General features: G+C 36.8%; 1 protein-coding gene across 1 annotated transcript in view; it reads left to right on the plus strand.

The window, feature by feature from the left end:
* The window catches only part of LOC122796810 (ATP-dependent translocase ABCB1-like), a 1,504,949-nt gene that overhangs the window by 947,227 nt on the left and 533,772 nt on the right, over positions 1-23,950 (plus strand). The window contains exon 20 of the mRNA XM_044065546.1: positions 10,715-10,918. Coding sequence (XP_043921481.1) covers positions 10,715-10,918 — 204 coding nt within the window. The remainder of the gene's footprint in view (positions 1-10,714; positions 10,919-23,950) is intronic.

Here is a 23,950-nt window from a genome sequence, read left to right on the forward strand (position 1 = left end):
ACCAAAAAGGAAAATATTGTTGGAGGAACCAGATTATTACATTTGTAGTTCATGAAGTAATGTGCTGTCATAAATATTAACAAAGAGACTTGAATCCATTGGAAAAATGTTTTGGGTATGCTGCTGGTAAAACAGCAGGTAGTTTCTATAATGAAAGAATATTATTGGATAACTGGTTTCTGCTACTAACGTTTTCAAAGAAAATGGAGGGAAGGAATTTTGGCACATTTCTCTGTACAATTTACATTTTTTCTGTGTCCAGTAGAACTTTCCCTGGAACTTCAGTTTCCCTTTGCCTCCAAAGATATGAAGTATGTGATCTTGCAAAGTTGAGATTGCCATTAGGACAGGTGCATTTTGCATATGAATGAATAACATCATACTGAGGACTTGTTCTTGCTGCCATTTCTTGCTGCAGTAGGCTTTAGCTCCCCATGATGCAGAACTGCACAAACTGGGCTCTGAAAATGGATGGGTGGATGGATGGGAGATATTCTTCTGAGCCCTGGTAAGGCCCCATGTTAAGTACTTTGTGAAGTTCTGGAAGCCATCTAAGGAAAATGATGTCAGGTTGTTGGAGAAGTCCAGAGGAATCACCAGATGTGTGCATAGAATGAAGATGAAATATTGTGGGCCAAGACTACAGGAGCAGGACCTCTTGTCTCTGATGGTCAGATGAGAGGTAACAACATGATATGGATTCACAAGATCATCATCAGGGATGTAATGTAATAAGTAATGTATATCGCATCTTATGGCAAGCCCATCAGTTCCCCAAAAGATAAGGTATCAACACTAAGTCAGAAAGTAAAACAACTAAGAAAGGTGTCCAGTGACCTTAAATTATGAACATGACTTGTCTAAGACAAGATCCTATGGTTATGCTCCTGTTTGGATTTACAGAAAGAAAGATAAAATACTATGACTCTGAGATTCTATTATCCACATAGAAATGCAGTGGTGATTAATAGTTGGTCTAGAACACAAACGTGAAATTGCCTTTGGCAAAAGATAAATAGCAAGGAACTCCAGAAAGTGAAGGCTCATGAATTATGCATAAATCACATCTTTGTCTAGTAGCCTATAAGTGATTTCTCTTTTCTTTGTTAGAACCCAAAAGTGATATTCAAAAGAAGAGATTCTGAAAAAAAAAAACTGTTAGTTGATTTCAGGATGGTTTTGTAAACAGGTGTATTTTGAGAGTATTGTAAAGCTGTTCAGCCACTGTGTTCAACCCTGCTGAACCTGCCCTGTGTTTTTCTTTAAATGTCTGTAACAAGATGTACCCATCTTTGTGATTCCCCACTGTATGTTTCATGGGCTCCCATTATATTTACTTCTTTGTCTGTAGATTTACTGTACAAAACTGAGTTTTGTGAACAGCAGTGATTTGTGCCACATCTATGACCACAGATGCAACATTATGGAAACTACCAGCAATTTTGTTTTATTATTTTGTGTAGTCATAAGTTTGTTTTTCCCAACATAAAAGAAAAACTGTGACAAAGTACCACATTCAACAAAAAACTTCAAATATATGTTAGTCCTCTACAACATGGAAGTATTGAGAAGAATTAAATGCAAACATCCAAAGCAATAAGAAGTCAAGAATATAACAGAATGATTAGAGGAACAGAATGCCTTCTATGCCTCTGTACATCTAACCAAATGACGGGGAAGCAGCAGTCACCCCATCTCCACCCAGATCTCCCATGCAGTTTACAATATATAATTTTAGATAGCATACCAATACTGCTTTCCAGCCCGGTGAGTGAACAAAGCTCAAGAACTGACAGGACCCCAAGATAGGTGATAAGAAAAAACAAAGTTAATTAATGACTCTTAAAAGCAAAAGAATAGGAAATGTCAAAATGAAAAAATAAAGCATAAAAACAACTTTTAAAATCATTATGGACATTTTCTGCTCTGTATGAATACAGGGTTTTCACCATGCAAGTCAATATTATTAACTACCTAGAAACAAATATTCTATTTCCTATTTAGCTTATTTCGCAAAGTATACTTGTTAGAATTTGATGGGGGGGGGGGTGCCTTGGGAAAACCTGGATTCAACAAGGGAGCCGAGAATCAAAAAAGTTTGGGAACCACTGATATAGACTACATGCTATTTTTCCTCGCGGATTTCAAAAGTTATGGAGTACACACACACACACAAAGTCTACACAGACAGAATGTTAGAAGCTGCTGCTGCTTTAATCCATTTGTATGTGCTAGAGGCTGCAGGCAATGCTGCTGCTGCTGCCAGTAGGCCTAGGCTGAGACATACAAGAGTTTTTATGACACATCTAACTTATCACAACATGCATGACATGGACATTGTAGAGTGCTACAGGGTGGACAGAGACACACTACAGGAACTATGTGACCTCTGCCAGCCTCAACACAGAGACAGAGCCTTTACCTCCCTATGTATTGGCTGTGTGTTGCTTGCATCACAATTAGCTCTGAACTAACACTGCGGCAACTGCTGCATTTACAAGGCAAGCCCTGAACATGTACTGTATTGTATAATAATATTATGGCATGTCCCTGTATTTCATCACTTGGTACAGTAAGCAAGCAAAAGATGGGAGATTTGCACAGAAATTAATGTAACATGTGACTGGAGAGAGTTATTTGACTTGTATGTGTAGCAATTAGGAGGCCTCATGCATCAAAGATTCACACATCAAAACAGTGTAAAAAATTTCTCTGTGTGGAAGATTTTCAGTCCATATCTCTAGTTAATCACTGTATATTAATCAGATCAGGCAATAGTAGTAGAAGCAGCGAACTTAAACTTATCTTAAGTAAAAAAAAAAATAATAAAAATATATAATTGTACGGAATTACTAAGTATACAATAGTAATCCAAGCAAGGCAGGTAGTCTGTTTCCAGTCGAAAATCCTTTATTAAGTAGACAGACAAGTGATCCAAGTAAAACAAAAATAAAGTAATAGTTTCCTCACAAGCTTTCTAAATATATATATACTTTTTATCAGGCAAGGGTGTGGTTTATTGTGCTGTAAAACAAAGTGTTATTGGTACATGTGTTAAATTCACATCCCTTACCCCATCAGTGTGACATTCAAGCTGGTCCTGCCCTACTTAGTAGCTGTCATAATAATTGTACTTTAAATAAAATTTATATTTATAAAATTTATAATGATGTGGTACCTCTTATTTAACCAGATTAATAAACAGATTATTAAGTCTGTGATTTTATCCAAGACAATATACTACATGGCTGAAAATATATCAACCTTAGTCCATTTGGCAATCAAAAAATATATATAAATATATACATATAAACTTTTGTTTGTCTTTTCGGCTTTTCCCTGTTAGGGGTCGCCACAGCAGAACTCCGGTCTGCTAATAGATTGGCAGTAGATTTTTATGGTGCTGAGTTGCCAGCCCGATGCCCAATCTTCAACGAAGGCACACCCATTCACGCATGTCTTTCAAATGCCACTCAACTGCGGGGAGGACATGCAGACTCCACACAGAAGGCACTCCAGCTGAGAATCGAACATGTAAAAAAATCAATTGTAAAAATCATATTCTATTTTCATACCTTATTGTTAACAAAGATCACTTTCATCCTTCTAGACTTTTTCGGCTCTGTGTACAAGAACCCTAAAACTATCTATAAAAATATTATTGTATAATTAGTTAGTATTGTTATTACACATCATTTTGAATAAAGTGGAAAAAAGAGAACCAGAAAAATAAAAAATAATAAGAAAAAATATATGATGATGGAAACAAAATATACACTTAAATTACAACTGATTTAAAATGGTATTTAAAACCAACTGGTAGAATAAAATAAAATAAAATAAAATTAGTCATGTAAACAATGTGGCAATTTTCTAAGTTCCAGTACACTTTTGATTGAACAGTAGTAGTTTAGTCCAGGCTTTCTAAAAAAGTTCAGCTTTTATTGCCACATGAGTTCATGTTTCTCCAGAATATTCGGGATGTCTCCTTCAAGATCACCATGTCTATGCAATCCAGGATCTGGAACATAAAACCTGTGTGTCTTTTATGAAAAGAAAGGTGTTTGGCTAGTGCATTATTTTTACATCCAGAGCGGATTTCTGACAGATGATATGAAATCCTACGCTTGAGTGTATTTACAGTCTTGCCCACAGAGAGTGCATCACATTCATTGCACTGTGCCATGCAAATTACTATTGTAGTGTTACAATCACTCCCTGCACTGGTCTCAATGATTTTCTTTAAATAAGGACAATAAAAACTATCACTTTGCTGTATAAATATACAAAATGTACAATTAGTTTCACATCTTTTAGTGTTTCTCTCATATGGTCTAGGTTTAAATTCAACAAAACTTCTAATGTTTCTGGCCTTCCTATATACAAAGGATGGGGCTTCACCTAAGATGTTAATCAGGAAAGGGTTTCCTGTGACAATGTCCCAGTTTTCTTCAATAACATTTTTGATACTGTGATAATCCAAAGTGTATGGCAGGATGCAGTTATTTTTGCATGTATTATTCTCTGTGGAATTTCTTAACATTCTCCTACTGGGGAGGTTGAGTGAAGTTGTTTCAGTCCTTTTCAGTTCTATAATGGGTTCCAGGATGTTTTATGTTTTTTAACATCTGACTTTCATAGCCTCTCACTAGAAAATCATTCTCTAACTTGTTCAGGTTTCTCAAAAATGGTTCCATCTCTGTGGTAATTCTAGATAATCTATAGCCCTGGGACTTCACTACATTATACTTGTTTTTTGTAGGATGCAGACTTTTACTGTGGAGTAATAAGTTAACCCTCATTGGTTTTCTGAATAGATCAGTGGTGATTCTGTTAATGTTGGTGTCCTTGGAAATATGCATATCTAAGAAAGTGGTTGAAGCATAACTATGGAAAGAGGTAAACTTCAGGAAGGGAGTTGTTTGATTGAGATAAGTGATAAATCTCCAAGCTGCAAGGTGTCACCTTCCCTCACAATAAAGATGTCATCAATAAAACGTAAATACCATGTGATATGCTGCATGTAGTCTGTGTTGTTTAACACAAAGTCCTCCTCCCACTTTCCCAGGGCTATGTTAGCTATGGAGGGAGCCATGGCAGCCCCCCCCCCTCCGCTATACCAATTTTTTTGTTTGTAGTCCTTGCCATTGAAAGTAAAGAAAAATTGAAGTCCAGTACAAGATTAATGAGCTTGCTTAACTTTTGCAGTTGTGCCTGTGTACCTTGATTATGTTTCTTAAAAGACTCCATAGCTGCTGTTATACAGTAATTGTGATGGAGCACTGTGTACAAGGATTCCACATCAATAGTTAATAAAATACTATCAGCTTTCACTGTAATGTTTTTTATTTTCCTCAAAAAATCCATTGAATCTCTTATGTATGACTTATTCTTTTCTGCTAAAGATTTCAGCAAGTAATCAAAGTAAATGGCTGTGGCTTCACTAAGGGAACCTCCACTTGCTACCACCGGTCTATAAGGTGGGTTTTCTCTGTTCTTGTGTGGCTTTGGTATTCCTAAAAAAGTAAGGTAAACGTGGGCATGGGCTCCATTAATAATTATAAAGATTTTCAGTAATACATTTTTCTTCCCACAATGTCGTGAGATTAGTGTAAATCATATGCTCTTTTTATGTCATCCATGGTAAATAACTCATAAAATCTGTTATCCTCCAGCATGTTCTCTATCTTTTGGTTGTAGCTAGTGGTATCAGTCACGAGTATACCTCCTCCCTTGTCTGCCTTCATTACACGCCTGGATTTATCATTGCCTAGCTCAATCAATGCTTTTCTTTTTCCCTGTTTTAAGTTATAAAGTTTTTTCTTAGGAGTTTTTTTTAAGGAGTTTCCTGATATCCATCTCACATTTCACTTCAAAAGCAGCTAATGTTTCATGTAGTGGTGGACAATAGCTGCTAGGCCTTTTTATAGTTTCATCAATAGGCTTATTTTCAATGTTATTACTTTTGCCATGAAACTGTACCCTAAGGTTGAACTTCCTCACAAACAGTTTAAGGTCTATCAGTATCTGAGCAACCTCACTCCTGCAGCTTGGTACAAAAGTAAGTCCTTTGGACAACACACTTTTTTCATCTGCAGTCAGTGCTTTAACAGAGTGGTTCCAGATAAGTGGAGCACCTGTTATTGTTGTTATTGTACCTGTTATTGTGGCTGGTTCCTCCATCTAAGCCTGGGAGATGGGTTGTAGTCAGGGTTCCAGTCAGGATTGCCCAGGTATTGTATTTCCCTCACCCCTGTCCACTGTTTGGTTCTCCTGTCTCCCTGGGGGGTTGTGGATAGAGTCTGAGACTTCTGGAATTCCTCCCCTGCTTTCTGGAATCTCAGCGGGTTGTAGTAGTATTCCTTGCTGTGGCTGTGGTTGGAGGGAACCTGGTAAGAGGAACAAGCTCTGGGGCTGTGGTGGTGGTTGTCGTTCTTGTTCTGGTACTGCTGCTGGCTTTGGTATTGGTGTGGTGGTTGATGTCTGTGCTGTCGATATTGGTCTCTGTGAAGGTGCTGCTGCTCCTGATAGCTGGATTGTCTCTGCTCTTTACTTTTAACACTACAAACTCCTACAAAATTTCTTTATTAATTTTAAGACTAGGCAGTTCATAACAGATGCACACTATAGTACAGATTGCAGCCAGCAATCCTTAATGTTTGCATATATTGCACATATGGGTGTTCCAGTTATACTGATTACAATTTGCAGCAGGCCGTTTGTGACACTGGTATGCAGGTCTGAAGTTACACTGCAATAATGATGAAAACCTAGCAGTATTGTATATTTGGGAAGTGTACTGTTATTTTGTCCTACAGACTACTGCATGCATACTTTCCTTTTAAAGTTTAGAGATATGTGCTCACTGTTCTTTCAAAATATAAAACTGTTGCTTTGTGCTACAGACTAAGGTATGCATACTTTCTTTTACAGTTGAGATATGCATGTTCAATTTGATACAACCGTATTAAATACCAAATAAGCTGTCCTTAACATTTAATGATACAGTAATAGTACTGTTCTGATGCATACATACCACATGCTTCTTGCATCTTTGATAGTCACGCAGCATGGGATCTCACATTTGATGCTTGCTCCATGGCAGCTATGGTAAAAAACAGAACAGAACAGAATACCATTATGAATACCAGTTTTGATTATATTCAGCTTTTGACTCTTACAATTAGTCACTGCAATTGATACATACACATCTGTGTGGTGTCCCCTGTACTGCATTCCCCAATCCAATGGTTGAGGGTACACGTGTCCTCCTCCAGGGTCATCAAAATGATGTTGACATTGTTCACCAGTCCTGGAGATACCTGTAGCACTGGCCAAAGCCCTGGCAATACTATTCCAGGCTTCAGACTTGTATTCTGAACCTGAATAGTCCCACTGCAACAACTGGGACCCATGCTCCTTAACTAGGAGTCCATTAAAGACTTTGGACTCCTAAACACCCTACCTTTGCTCTCGGAAATGCCGCCCCTCACCAGAAGCACCAGACATGTCTACCATAGATCAAGCCCAATGTAGAATGAGCATTTCCCACAACTGCATTTTGTTTCCTGATGTTTTCCAGCCAATTACATGTATTCCACTTACTGAGAGTGTGCACTTTTGGTTTTGCAACATTTGAAAATGTTGCATCGCTTAGCATTGCGCAAACATGATAGCTGAGGGTGTGCACTGTGGGCACCATGTTTGCTCAGTGGCAAGCAATGCAATTTCAAGATTATTTGGTATACAGTTACTTGTTTAGCTGGGTTAGTCAAATGGGGAGGCCATGGCAGTCCAGATAGCAGAAATATAATTGCATGAACATAGTACACAGTATACCTGCAGTCATAATTTTTGATAATAAGTAGGCAATACATAGATGTGGAGTTTGTTTAAGCATTATATAGAGTATATTTGTGATATCTGTGATGTAGTTTTAATTGAATAGACACCTTCCATTTTATTATGTTATTAATCTGTGTACCTGCTAGTGGCCGCTGTGGTGCAACGTTCAGCATTGTCACCTCACAGCAAGAGGTTCTCCAGTTCGATTCTCGGCTGGAGTGCCTTTTGTGTGGAATCTGCATGTCTTCCCCGCGGTCGAGTGACATTTAAAGACATGGAGGTAGGTGAGTGCATGTATGGGTGTGCCTTCATTGAAGGTTGGGCGTCGGGCTGGCACCTCAGCACCGTAAAAATCTACTGCCAATCATAAGCGGACCGGCGTTCCGCTGTGGTGACCCCTAACCGAGAAAAGCTGAAAGACATTACTATTAATCTGTGTACCTGCCATTAAATGTCCTCATGCCCATTCATTCAGTTCCAATTAATTTCTTTTCTAATAAATCCTCAGAGTGCTTTGATGTAGATGCCAGAGGTAAATCTTAACATGCCACATCTGTATAATGACACTGTTTCTGAATTAAACTGGTATTCATTTGCTCCAAGAAGTATGAACCCAAACTGTTTGTGACTGTAAATCAACAGTGAGACCTGGTGAATCTCATAATAGTATGTACTGTATCATTTGTGAATTAAAACCTCTATCCTCATCAAGCTGAGTTATGGTTCTTATGCAGTGCACATCATCATAAAAGGACAAATAATTACTGTGACAAATAAAAGACAAATGTTCACCATGCACTGTTCTTTTCTGAAGATACAGTACAAGTGGTGCCCTAGATTATTTGATTATTATAACTTAACCATGCCCTTAAACTGTATCATGTCTGATTTCTAAGAAAAAGCTGATAGTCATATTAAGCTTTACATCAGCTATGTATAGATAATGTTTATAGAAATTATATGACTGACAATCATATTGTAACTGCCTAATGTAGTGTATTGCTTTAAAGCATCTTTACAAATTGTTTTAGTAAACAACAGCAGTCCTGCTGTAACCTCTAGAATCGTTTTACTACTGTGTTGACATACTGATGATTTTATTTACTGTTTTAGGAATGATATTTTTTCATGTGTGTCTGTTTGATGATGTAATACTTAAAACTGTATGATGAATAAACAAAAACTAATAGAAAATATGATTTTTAAAAAGTTTTGTAATGAATAAACGAAAAAAAATCCAAATATAAACATATAAGATTTGTACAGGCAAAGGGAGGCTACTACTTTTCAAATAAGACCAAGTGTGCAACTAGCTGTAGCCTATTAGATATGCAGAATGCACTGAAATAAATATTACTCAGAAAATGGCAGTATGCTTTCAAGAAAAAATTTAATGTCATGAGACAATAAACTTCACCCTTAGTGTTAAAGCTCTGTATGCTAAAATGTGTTTAGTATAAAATGCATTAATACATTATTCAAATATTGTATTAGGAAGCTTAAAATAATTTTGTCTTTTTTTAAAACATCTAGTAAGTGTCATTGTTAAATGTAACCCAATTAAGGACCAAACTACCAAGCTGAGTATGCATTCTCAAGTAAAATTGCATGCACCTTCGCTGGAACCCAGAATTTGTATCCAGACAACACAGCTGTTTCCTGCGAGACTCACTGTTAATGCTTCCAGAGTACCTGTGGCTAGCCCTTACAAAATTTAAATGAGAGTTTAAAGCCTTATTATTTATTTGTGGCTTTCCTGATGCGATTAATGCTGTTTTGCTAATGTCTAATGTAACTGCCATTGTATGTAGAAATGTACTGATTTTTAATAGCTATACAATATAAATAAAGTGTGATTTACTCAGAATGATTTCCGCTCAATGCAATCTAGCCCTTCTTTTTATGAATATGTATAGTTCTTGATTGTTTTAACTTCAGATGTTGTCAGCAATTGTCTCAAAGCTTCATTGTCTTATTCCTTTTTTTTTTTTTTTTCGATAATCATTTTTATTGTTTTTCAAAACCATAATACAATTCACACACTATTTACATTATGTACATAATTGCTTCCAATGTTTAGTTCCATTTCAAATATCCGCATCATACATTAACAATAGATATCGTACTAATCAAGTAGAGGAAAACCAAAAAAAAAAACGAAAACATCTACCAGAGAAAAATAACAACAAACTCAAGCCAACAATCTGTAATATTTCTACGTCTTCTATCTAATCTAAGATTGTGTTTGTTCTCTTACTGTATGTCCTAAAAGAAAGTGGATAGGAACCTCTAGGCCAATACAATGTTGAAGATTTGCTCCCAAATTTTTATACTATTTATACTTTTCTTGCTGTTACTAATTAATAATTTGTGCGCTAAAATATGCTTGATCGCTAACAGCCTGAATTTTTGCCACGATGTCTTGGCTGGGTTCATCCAATTTGTGGCTATGTATAATTTCATTAATAAACTGATATTCATTATTACGATCCTCTTTGATTTACCTAAATTCTCCGGTGGGATATGTAGAATCACAAATTCCCAGGTGAGTGTTGAGTTTTGGTAACCCATTTTTTGTAACTGCAATTTTAATGAGTTCCACAATTTATAAATGCACTTGCAACTCCAGAACATGTGTAGCAGGCCCGCTGTCTGATCTAAACACTGTGGACATTTGGGTGAGTTTTTCGATTCTTTTATCGAAATACTGGAAAGAGAAATTGGTATCCCTAGATGATAGTAAGATAGTAGAGGCGTTTAGCTTAACATTGAAATCAGTATCCCTTCAAAAACTGGTCTTTACTCAACTGATGATATTTAATAATGCGTATTATACCCATCTCACTCTTCATTGTCTTATTCCTGACAGGCAACTGGTTCAAGACTTGGTTTAATAGCCAAAAATGTAGCGGCTATGGGGATTTCAATTATAGTTGCTTTTATTTATGGATGGGAAATGACACTGCTGGTTCTGGCCATTGCACCTATTCTTGCTGTTGCTGCCCTTCTAGAAACCCGAGCACTGACAGGATTTGCAAATCGGGATAAAGAAGAACTACAGAGTGCTGGTAAGGTAAGCTGCAGTTTTTTTTCTTTTTTTTTCCTTTTTTGCCTGTGGAATGGTTAAGAGAGAAGAGAAGAAAATAAGTCATGATAATGTTTAAGTTCTCCAGAGCCACAATGAAAGTACTGATCTGAATAATAAAAATGTGTAAGACAGCAACGCATCCCATGGAAAACTTCTGAGGTTTATCCAGCTGGTAGTGCTTGCATCACTGATTGTAAGGCAAGGTAGCTTAGGTTATCTGTCAGCAGTAATCAGTTCAACATGTCCCTAGTATCATGGAAGCTTTAGTTTTGTTATTATTTGCTGGGTAGAATTGGTTTAGGTAACATGGCCACTTCCTATATGGTGTTCCACTCTTTAGAGCTACCTCAAAGGCCTTGTCGCCATATCCCCTTTCCAGACACATACACACACACACACACACACACACACACACACACACACACACACACACACACCATTGAGTATGAAGGAAGAGGATCATCCCATAAGGATGTCAGCATTCCATTGAGGTGGTACTTTATAACCACATGGGATACACATCTTGCTGTGGCCCAGGCTATCATTGCTTGTGTTCCTGCATAGAATTTCTGTAACGGTAGCAGTATGTCTGCAAGCATGTAGCCCTTGATGTGGCACACATTACCACAGATGTCAGCATCTTAAAAATTAAAATATCATAGTTTTACTTATGGCAGTCCAAAGAATGTCTCCGGCACTTAGAGCTCATCTGGAAGTGAACAAGATGCAGATGTTAAATAAATTTTGTGAAACAGTGAGAAAACTAATAACATAAAATGTGTGTTTCCAGTTATGGTATCTAGGAAGGCTGAAGAATACTGCTGTGTATTGCACATCACCAAAAGATCAGAATGTAAGGATTCTGTCCCTAAAAAAAAGCACCTAACATGCTCATAAAAACTCCAGTATCAGCATTTTCATTCAGCACATGAAACTACTATTATCCTTTGTATGAGATGTCAAACCAAAGTCCTCTGTGAGTTTACTGTACAGGTCGTGAGAGGATTGATGCTTCCATGATGTTAACCTAGGTTATGACTGAAAAGGATCAGTAGACAAGCCCACCCACCTAGTAAATAAACAAATAAAAGCAGTAAGGGATTTCTTCACAGTTTTGGATATGTTTCCCTGTTCCTCTTAACTATAATTGAAAGTAGGACTTCCAAGATAGCTGCACACTGAGTAACAACTTCATTTCAACTCTCCCAGTGTGAAAACAGAAACTCACAAAATATAACCAGTAAACTTGTCTTTTGGGTAAATTTTCAGTAACTTGCTAGTAAGTGCACTGCCTGGATGCCAGCAAAAAAAAAAAAAAAGAAAGAAAAGAAATGCAGAGAACCTGAAAGAAAGTCAATCTGAAAAGGTGAGGAGAAAACACTGACTGGGGAGCACTCTGCAGCTGATCAGGAAAATGCAGTGCAAGCTCCAGCGTTGGTGCAACCTAACCTAGAAGAAAACATAAGTCAAATGTATGCAGAGCTGATTGAAATAAATGAAACAAGGAAGGAGTATATCAACTGAAATAACAAAAGGCTGGACAAAATGGAAGAAGATTTAAACATATATTCAGATGAGGTGATAAAACTGCAAAAATCAGAAGTTGAAATGAAGAAAAGCCTGGCTCAATGTGAGACTGCTCAAGAAGAGATACTTAAAAAAAATAATAGAATTAGAGGACAGAACATGTAGGGAAAACCTGAGATTTTCTGCTGTACCAGAGAAGATGGAAGGAACAGACTGTATTAATTTTCTGAAAGCACAAATAAGCAACTGAACACAACAGGAGTTGTTAATTGAAAGGGCATATGTGTTTATGCTCCAAACCTGGCCATGAGAAAGCAACCAAGACCTGTAATAGTAAACATGCAATCCTACAAGCAGAAATAATTGATTCTGATAAAATTGTGGCAAATGGGCAAAGTACCAAAAGTGGGAGACAGTAGAGTCTGGAAAATGATTACTCACTTTACACCAGGCAGAAGAGTAGTAAACTTATTCCACTGTTCAGGAAATGTCAAGAAGCAGGAGTGAGATTCAAGATGCTGTATCCAGCTATTTTTAGAATATTCTTTCCTGGGGGGTCAAAATCATTTTTTGATGCAGAGAATGCTAAGGAGGAAATACAAAAGTTTCTCCAACAAAAAGTGAGCTATGAAACAAAACAAGATTCTTCTTCTTGTTCTTTTGCTAATAAAGCCCATAAAGAGATTGTGCCAGTGAAACATTTTCCAATGTTTCAAAGGAAAATACTCTAGAGACAGAAAAAAAGCACAAGAGTTGACGACAAGAACCAGGACTATATTGGGAATGAAGCAGAGACTGGATTTGAGAGGTGGGAGATCAATGGGAAGAAACCCAGCAACTTGGAAATTGACAAATAAATGTGGGATTACAAAGCATTAATTATATTTGTGAAATGTAACAAAACAAGAAAACTTGGAAATATTGAGTTTTTTTGACTTTGATAAATGTGTAAGGAACTCCAAAGCATATGCCATAGGCCATGTTTTTTATGTTTGGAAGAACATTTAGGGGAGGGGAAGAGGAAGGAAAGAGTTAAGTAAAACAAAATTTTATTCTTAACAGTAATACTTTTATAATGTATAGCAATCTGTATGCTATAAAGTAAAGCTTTCTTAGTTGTTTTCAAGTGTAAGATTTGTTTTCTTCTTTCTTTCTTTCTTTCTTCGTGTACAGTTTTAAGAAATGTAGGGACTGCAGTGTAAAAAAAGGAGAAAAGTCTGGTCAAAGGAGCATGATACAAGAAAAACTGATGTGTGTTTTCTTACTCTTGCATAGAGGAATGACTGGATTAAGGCCTTAGGCTTGATCTACTAACAAGTTTTAAGGGGAAGCAGATAAATAAAAAAGAGCACTGAATATAATAAAAAGTTTTCCTCTAACAAATAAATTAGTTCTTGCAGAGGCAACTGTGTATGTGGTTCTCATGTCTCCATGGAGACAATCTAACAAGGACCAATAAAAACAGAATACTTCTTTCTTTCAATGGCTAGGACATAATGTTTTCTGAATGCGTTTGAATGTTTTCTCAGTCTGGGAAAGGAATAAAGATAACACAAAAACAAGACAGCACTTGACAGAAGCAGAGGCTGTACAATGCATCTTAGCATGGATAACTTTCATTATAGACTAATCCAGGTCTGAGAGTGTGGCTGTCAGTCTGTGACAATTGTCCCTGTTAAGAGGGTTAAACTTCAAAGTCTGAAGATGTGCATAGCTTTGTGTGCTACTATTAAGTTAATAGGTTTTAGAGGTGTTCTGGGTGTGTGTGTGTGTTTTTTTTGAGAGCTTTCACTAAAATAAAAAGCTTTGTAGGATGTGACATAGGTTCAAATGGGCATGACAAGAAACAACTGTATAAAAGATTAACCTGCCAAACATTAGTATATGCAGGTAACACAAAACCTGGAACTAGGCATTAAAAAACTGTTACACAAAACAGGATGGGAATAATAACTTCACAACATGATGACATTTTCTATGTTATCTTTAAATGCAAATGGTCTCACAGACATATACAAAAAAGAAAGGGTAGTGAACTGTATTTAAAAATGTAGAGTGCAAATAGCTATGCCACAGGAGACACATTTGGAAAGAACGGAGCATGTGAATTTGATAAAGAAAGGTTTTCAGGATGGCTGTTCATCAGAATATTTAGGACAAAGGAAAAGGGGAATACTTATATTAATTGCAAGAGGAGCTCCAATGGTGATAAAAGAGGATAAAAAAATATAATAATGGCAAACTTGTAGTACTAAGGGGCTACTGGCAAGGGAGGAGGATTACACTGGCATGTATTTATATTCCACCTAAAACTGGTATAATGGAGCTTAAGAAAATTGTGGGAGAAATAATCATTTTTCAGCAGGGAATATTACTTATAGTTGGGGATTGGAGTTTGATTTGCAGCGGTGAGGATGTAACTGGGGGACCCAGAAGGGTAAAGATAATAAAATAGGTTAGATTTTTGAAGAAATTTATGAAAATATTTGGCATGAAATATGTGAATTCAGTAGTAGGAGTTCGGAGTGAATTAAGGTATTATTCACCAAAATACAAAAACTGGGCTAAGCCAGATAGAACTTATATTTCACAGGAACACGTGCATTTAATTGAAAGCTGTGATACACATCTAATAACTGTTTTACATTATGTGCCAATAATAACTAAAACAAAAATACAAGGTAATGAAATAAATATGAGACATTGGCATTTTCCTACCTATCCATTGAAAAGAGAGGAATTTGAGGAATGTGGAGCAGAAATTATTTGGGAGTTAGAGAACATAGAAATTTCTTCTGAAAATATAGTTAAGGAGTAGGATCAAATTAAAGTGGAGTTTAAAAATAGGGTGGAGATAATAGAGAAAAAAATGAAAAGATAATAAACGAGGGTAGATTTTTTGAAGAAATTTGTGAAAATATTTGGCACGGAATATGTGAATTCAGTAATAGGAGTTCAGAGTGAATTTATGTATTATTCACCAAAATACAAAAACTGGCTAAGAAAGACAGAACTTATATTTCAAAGGAACATGTGCATTCAATTGAAAGCTTTGATATGCATCTAATAACTATTTCACATTACATGTCAATAATAACTAAAATAAAAATGCAGGGTAATGTAAAAGAAATGAGACATTGGCACTTTCTTACCTATCTGTTGAAAAGAGAGGAATTTAAGGAATATGTAGTAGAAATTATTCGGGAGTTAGAGAAGATAGAAATTTTTCTGAAAATATAGCTAAGGAGTGGGATAAAATTAAAGTGGAGTTTAAAAATAGGGTAGAAATAATGGAAAGAGAAAATGTTTAAGAAGTAGCAAGAATTATTTAGAGGGACTAACAAAGGGTATAGTATTGCAGAATAGGGGGAATATCACAGAACAAGAAGAGGAGCAATTGCAGAATGCTAAGCAGAAAATAAGAGATTACCTTTGATAATATGCATAAGTTTATAATGACTGCTGTTAAACAACTGTTTTTTGAGAATAACTCTAGAGAACAAAATCTTTTAGCACATCGACTCAGGCAACAGAATTTAGAAAAGGTTGTTGCCAAGCTTAGGAAGCGTATAACAAGAAAGATAGAAAAATATCCTGTAGAGGTACTAAAAATATTTCAGAAATGTTATGAAAATCTGTATAAAGCAGAGAAATATGGAAATCAAGAAAAGGTACAAATGGAAATGTTTATAGAAGAATTAAATATGCCAAGGTTAGAGGTAGATGAAGCTCAGTTACTAACAGTTAAGAAAAGAGATGAGATAAAAAGGATGATATGCAACCAATCATCAGGAAAGTCTCCAGGAATAGATGGTATTCCTGTGGAAGTTTGGAAGGTCAGAGGGAAAAACTGATAACGATCTGGAAAGTTTTCTTTAACAGTATTTTAAGAGGAGGAGAAGCACCGACATCCTGGAAGAAATTAATGGTGGCTGTAATACCTAAAGAGGGCAAAGCCCCATCAGATCCAGCTGTCATATAGGCCCATTTCAATTCTAAACCAGGAATATAAAGTGTTTATCTGCATAATGACTAAAAGAATGGCAAAGGTGATGCCAAAATTGATAGATATGGATCAATTTGGTTTTGTGGAGGAGAAGCAAACATTTGACAGCATTAAAAGAATGATGGTGATCCAGAAGGAAGCAGAATATAAGAAAATACCAGCGTAGTTGATGGGTCTTGATGCAGAGAAAGCACTTGACAGAGTAAGTTGGGATTTTATGAGCAGGGCAATGGAAGCATTTCCATTCCTGGATAAAATAATATGGTTGATTAGGAGGATATAGAAGGCATTGGAGATGAAAATTAAAATGGGTAGTTTCCTCTCTGATAATTTCTGTTTGAGCAGAGGAACCAGCCAGGGGTGTCCTCTTTTCCATTTGTTATTTGCATTATATTTAGAACCATTGGCAAAGAAAACAAGGGACTCAGAAATTCAAGGATATGATTGGTATGGTAATCAAGAAAAGCTGGCTTTATTTGCAGATGATATTATTTTCCACATGGTACAACCAGAAAAGGACATTTCAGTGTTGTGAAACACTTTGAGACAGTTTCAAGTCTTTTTAAGATACAAAATTAATGAAGCTAAAGCAAAAGCAGTAGCTGTAAACTATGTACCCACACACAATTGGTTTAGCAATATCCGTATTTATGGGGACATGATAAAATGAAATACGTAGGAGTATGAATTAAAAAGGATTTTGTTGTGTCAGCTAAGGATATGTGAGAATAGACTAAACAAAAAATAATGCAAAAACTGAGAAATTGGAAGCTTTGTTTTATGGAAATGGACAGCAAGATACAAGCAGTCAAAATGTTTTAGTCCCTTTAACTTTATATAGAGGTCAGGCATATTTTTATCAACCAGAGGAAAAGTTGTGGATAGCAATTAATAAACCACTGAAGAATTTCATCTGGGAGGAGAAAACAGAAAGAGTCAAGTGGGAAAAGTTGATTTTTCCAATGGAACAAAGTGGTTTGGGATCACCTCATTTGAAAGGGTATTTTACAGATGAACAGTTAAGGCTCCTATATGTAGCACAAACAGAAAGCTATAATTCAAAGTGGAAAGGGATGATGACAAAACAGGGGGAAGCTCAAGAAACAAAGGGAGACTGGAATTTTGGATGTAGATTCCTAAGGAGAATAACAATAACTGTACAAAATATTTTATTCATAAAGCATCAGAAAGTATTCTGAGAACAAAGCCAGCATGGGAATGGAGAAAGGGCATTCTGCCGATAGGAATGATTTCAACTAGGGATACAGACGGTTGGCAAGAAAGGGCTGGAATTTATTGGGGAAAACTGGCAAAAGAACCAAGGTACTGGGAACAAATAACTATAGAGGGAAAGGTAATAGAATAGGAAGAGGTCAAGGATTTATTTGGACTACAGGCTAGATATTGCCTTCCCTATCAAGGATTGATATCAGAGTATAGACAAAAAGAAAGAAACTCAGGAATCCTAACTGAAAGACCAGCACTGGTAGAGTTTTTAATAGAATCTAGAACAGAAGCTGATGTTAAAAAAGGGATAATTAGTAGATTGTGTAAAATATTGCATGATAACTATAAGAGTCAATCAGAGGAGGTTAGAAATGATTGGGAAGAGAAATTGTATAAGCAATTCACAAACAATTAATGGGGGATATATATGTCTCCCATATATGTAACAAAGTCTAGACAATGTAGGCTCTTTGCTTGGAAGTGTTTACATAGGTATTTTTATACCCCAGGTAGACTCCAAAGAATTTTTTCTCAGATAGATTACAAATGTTGCAGGTGTGTTGGGGAAGAAAGAAGTCATTGGGAACATATTTTTTGGGAGTGTAAAGAGTTGGCATACTTCCCTGCATACTACACTGCCAGAAAAACTGGGTGTAGAAGTTGGTATAACTAGGGAACTAAGGAAATTATTTTTTTGAGCTATGATACAGAATCGGAATTGCCTAGACATAGTAAAGACTTGCTGAATCTAGTTATGGCCGCTGCCAAAAAAGCAATTACTAGAAAATGGAAATCAAAATCTAAACCAACTATACTAGAAGTGAATATAGTAACAGAGATAAATCAACTGGAAATGGGGTCCTTAGAAAAGGGTAGGGGCAAATTACATAGAAAAAATGGGAACTGTATGAACAGTACATGCAGAAAACATTTTGGAGGAGGAATGAAGTTTAAAAGAAGACAGGATTTGAATGAGCTATGTAATGTTTGACTGACAATGATTGGATAGATTACAAGTGATGTATAATGTGTGCTATTAAAAATATATCAATATGGTTTGCTTTAATTTATACTAAAGTATGATTGCGTATGCCATAAGTGATAATTTAATAAAGTAAAGATGTTTCTTGTTAAAAAAAAAAAAAAGAAGTGTAATTGAAGGTCACCTCTGAAAAAGTATTTTCAAAACCCCATTACATTTTCCTAGTTAATAATTAGATGAATAGATGAAATGAATGAATGAACATGTGCATTATGCTGCTTCTGCTGATCATTTTGTAATCACCAGCCTCCATGCTGAAGCAGAATTGTGACCAGTGTTCCATCTCCTTAGAAGCACTGACCTGGGCAAGTTACTACACTTAGCTTGCTTACATGGCTGACTGTCCATTGCTTAGGTCCACAACTTTGTGTACCATTGGGCAGTTTTAAAGTGCCCTTAGGTATAACTTCTGCACTAGGTAGAATCTTGTTCAAATTATTTTTCTGGTGAAAGCACAGTAACATTTTGGCAGTATGCAACTATAGCATTACTTTTAAAGCAAGAATACATATGATTTTTTTCTATTTTTTGTGCATATAATCCTTTGCAGAGGCAGGCCACCTTGAAGCATACTTAATTCTCTTTAGATCAGTCCATTTTCTTAACTTAAAAATAGATGAAAAGTTAATATCTGACAAGGTGGACATTTACTGTGTAGTGCAAGTGACTGAGAAAGACTTTAGATGGCAAAAAAAGAAAGAAAAAAGAAAAGCCAGACATTATGTATGAAATAAGACCAGGTACAATTAGACTATTCCATGCAGAAATGTCCACAGTGAATGTTTTACAGTAAGAAAGTGAACAGGCTTTGGGCTGTTTCCTAACTTTTTAGCACCTGCTACTCAATTTACTCTTCTAATGTTGCTTATAAAGGTGGTGGCCTTTGTTAATCTGGATGATGATTTTACAAAATAAGCTTGTTAACGTAGAACTAACTGACATGCATTCTTTGTGATATTCTGCAAAAACATCTTTAAAGTATTTTTTATGTAAATATATTGAAAATGGCAAATTTGGATACTGCATTTTTACTTTTAGATATATAGTGACACCTTTAAAATTGTACTTGCATCTAAGCAATTTTTAGTATGCTATAAGAATCCAAATGTTCAAATTGGGTAAATAATTTTTCATCCATTATAACCCTTCTTACTACTTTTAATTAAATAGCATGCTGCCATTGTAATTGTTTAATGGTGTGTGGAAAATTTGCAAATGTTGTGTCTCCTTTTGTATGAAATGGTAGCACAGTCCATTTTCTAGACACAAATTCAGTGATCCAGTTAAGTGCTTTATTGCTACTAGACAGTGTTCTTTGAAGCCTATGATCTCTTTCTCTGATGATTTGTGTTACTTTAATTGTCTAAAGTCCTAAAAATAAAATACAATAGTATCTTTAATGTCTTAAATGCCATTATAAATATAATAGTTCCAAGGTATATTTGTATGAGGAGGTTTGTACTTTTAACTTAGTTGTCTTGCATTTTTTATAAATGTTTTTAATTCTAGATTGGTGTCTGTATCATACTGGTGGCCACAGTGCTACACTATACTTAAGTCTATACTTTATCAGACTTCTTTGTATAGGTACAAAAATTCTAATTGCCTTGTTATCATAAACATAAATACTGCTTCCTATAACTTTTTTTTTCACAGACCAAGTGTCCATTATGCTCAGATTGCAAATTATCTTAAAATTTTACCTAGTGCTCTGCCCTAGCATTTAGTACTGCCCCAGTATCCTCTACTCTATCACATCTTTCAGTTTGCTAAATGTAATAGCTACTAATATATACTTCCCGTATGAAAGATCAATGAAACCTCAGTCAACAAATACTGTTTAAAGCAGAGTTCCTCTACATCCCACCTACAGACTACTAAATAACTATTTTCACAGACTTCCAATTTCATGGTCACGGACACCTGAGGAAAGGAGATAGTCCCTATTAAAGCACATAGCCATTTCAAACTGTCAGCAGCCATTCTAAGCCTAAGAATGTAGTCTCCACACTACAAAAACAGATGATTTTTGCCCAGTTATATGTAGGCATTTAGAACCTAAGTAAGTAGTCCTCAGTTACCTACAGTGAAACAACATAACTCTTGTCACTGTTACATCCATCAGAGTCAAGTCTTACTCATTCCCCTGGCTTACATCTGAAGTCTGAAAGGTAAAGTCATATAGGGACTCTTTATGGAGATCAGTATTTTCTCACTGAAAACAAACAATTCCTTACAGTTAGAAAGGTAGGGCAGAAATTGCTGCAAAATTCTGTTAAGGCAAGGCAAACAGCACTAGTGCAATCAACTTCAGGTCACTGCATAGCCTCCTAGCTACTGCTCAGCATGGAGTAAATCCTCTTGAAGTGCAAACTCTGCTGAGCTCTCCGTAGTGGAGCACATTCATGCTAATCTCCTCTGAGACAGAGTAGGTAGCACTTTATTCTTAGATTTACCTAAAGCCTTCACCACACTGAAACACCGTATTCTTCAGAGCTATTTCCTTACCACGTCTCTGCATAATTATGCTAGTTCATGTCCAAGGCATGTGCACAGAGGAGTTCACAGGCTTTAAAGGTGTGGAAAGAAATGTCTTACATTCATACTGGCATCCACTACACAACTTAGGTAGTCTGGAAGTGCTTTACAATGATTTAGTAGCTTAGTATGTGAATATGCTTACAGCTAAGTATTACAGCAGTTACATAAATCATTACACCCGGATAGTGTCTCATGAGGTACCATCCAGAAACCATAACTGATGGAAGAATATTGAAATAACCTATTCAAAACCACTGTCACAAATTATGTCCTTCCTTGAGACTGTGGATCAAATTTATAGTTTGACAGCAATGCAAATGCCCTAGTAAGCAGCAGTTATTGCATATATTTTGTGCTCAGACATTTTGAGAACAGGTATGTAGGTCTAATGCAGATATACTGGAACAAGACTCCACTCTACGCTTTGCAGACTCTTCTGATATAACTGTTATTCTAAGCCTTTTGGTTTAAGCACTTGGGCTTCAGGCCAGTTGTTTTACATTAAGAAGGTTTGTGGTCTGCACTCTTGTGGCAGGACAGGTAGCTTACTTCCTTCTAAGTTGGGAGTTGCTGATTGAAAGCTTAGTGTCAATGTTATTCTAAAAGTGTCTTAGTTCTGGTTTAAACACTTGGACTTCAGGCCAGTTATTTTACATTAAGAATGCTTGTGGTCTGCACTCTTGTGCTAGGAAAGGGTAGATTCTGCCCTTCTGAGCTGGGAATTTCTGGTTAAAGGCTTATTGTGCCTACTTATTTGAACTGTTTCTTTCTGAAATTGGAGCGCCTTGTTTGCTGTAGCATAGACTAGATTCAGACCTGCTGAATCTAGCTTTGTTTTTATAACTTGAGCACTAATCCAGGCCATCTTTTTTGGAGAAGGTTCTCCTGCATCCTAGTAGCAGGAGTGTGCAGCTAGAACTTGTCTGATTGAAGACTGCTGGAACAGGGCTTAATTTTGAGATTTTTTATTGGTTAATTGGTTAATTTGTTTAAATCGATTTGCTCATTTGCTACTGTTATATTTAAAAAAAAAAAGTTCTAGCTTGTTTTTCCGCCTTTCCTGTCCAGATACAGATTTGCTATATTCAGGACTGTATTGCAGTTTCTGAGTTCCCCAGACCTTTCTGTGTTAGAGGGAAGCTTCTCAGCTTATCAGTGGGAGTGGTAAGCATTAGTTAGCCTATCTACCACAAGAGGAGTGGTTTCTAGCTCCCTTTCAACTTTCTGATTTAAAAGCCTGTGTTTGCATGGGTTTGGATGCTGTGCAGTCTCACTAAGCTAGGGTAAACTATTACCGGTGCCAGAAAGTCTGCTCTTCAATTTTTCCCTTAGATCTTGCTAGTTCTGTTCTCTCTTGCATTTTACTAGCTTATTTGCCTAGGACTTCATCTGGTTTCTTGTAGCAATTATTGTAGTAAACATAAGTGCTAATAGCACTAAATGTCCTATAAGGAAACAGCTTCAATACTTATTAATAATGACCATCCCTCCTGGCACATCTAAAGGTCAGTTCCCTGTGCTTTCTCCTATTAACCTGGTGAACTTGGGTATTCTGAGGCAGTGTAGCAACTGCCTCATGTACATAGACAACCCTCTCCTCTTACCTCCCAGCACTCAGACTTGTGAGAGATGCACTTATATATCCAAACTGGAAGATATGCACTCTCCAGCCAAGACCAGAATAGCTGGTCAGGAGAAGTTCAACACCTGCACCACACCACATGGAACACATAGCCCTCCAGAACACCCACCATCACAGCTCTCACATAAAAACACAAACCACACACCCACCTTCATGGTGGCTCTCAATAGAAATCTACCCAAACAGCAAAGACCTCCAAATCAGAAATGCACTCGACCACCACGACACAGCACAAATCACAAGATGCATAGCTCACCTACACAGTGTGCCCCTCAACCTAAGCCCCTAAGGCAAAACAACTTGCCCAATACACTAATCATAGATGACTTGATAGTGAGGCACACTGATGTCCCACTCACTAGGTTGAATAAGGAGAAGGTAACAGTCAGCTGTCTGTCAGGTGCCAGGATCCGACACATAATACATGTACTCAGGTCACTCCACAGCAAGTACAAGTATGACTCTGTCATTGTCCATGTGGTGTGAATGACCTGAGACATACCTCCGTGGACTACATGAAAAGAGACATGGAGGAGCTCTCGGATTATGTGGCCCAGGCAGGTATGACCCTAGCCCTGAGCAGCATTCTACGGTCGTCCAGAATGATACCGCAGTACAAGCAGAAAATGATTGACTTCAACAATTCACTAAGTTTCTGGTGTCATTCTAAGGGGATCCAGTATCTGTCTGCTTGGGATGACATGGTTGACAGACCTCGATGCTTTGCCAGAGATGGCCTGCATCTGTCACCCCTCAGTTTTTGGATACTGGCTAAGGCTCTTGCCACCCCTATAGTGCCTTTTTTGGGCAGTGTTCCAAAGACCAAATTACCACCATAACAGTTATAAATAAATGCAATCTGAGTGTCATGCTGTTCAACGCTAGAAGTCTAAATCTCAAGATGCACTCACTGGAAGCACTCCTCAAAATGGAGAACATCAACATTTGTGCTGTAATGGAGACCTGGTTTAAGGCAGCAGAAAGCACCCCTGCGGTACCAGGCTATAACTCATTCCACAGCTTTCGGCCCCA

The sequence above is a fragment of the Protopterus annectens genome, chromosome 3.part0 (assembly GCF_019279795.1).
Source record: "Protopterus annectens isolate FY-2018-M chromosome 3.part0, PAN1.0, whole genome shotgun sequence".
NCBI classification, from domain to species: domain Eukaryota; kingdom Metazoa; phylum Chordata; order Ceratodontiformes; family Protopteridae; genus Protopterus; species Protopterus annectens.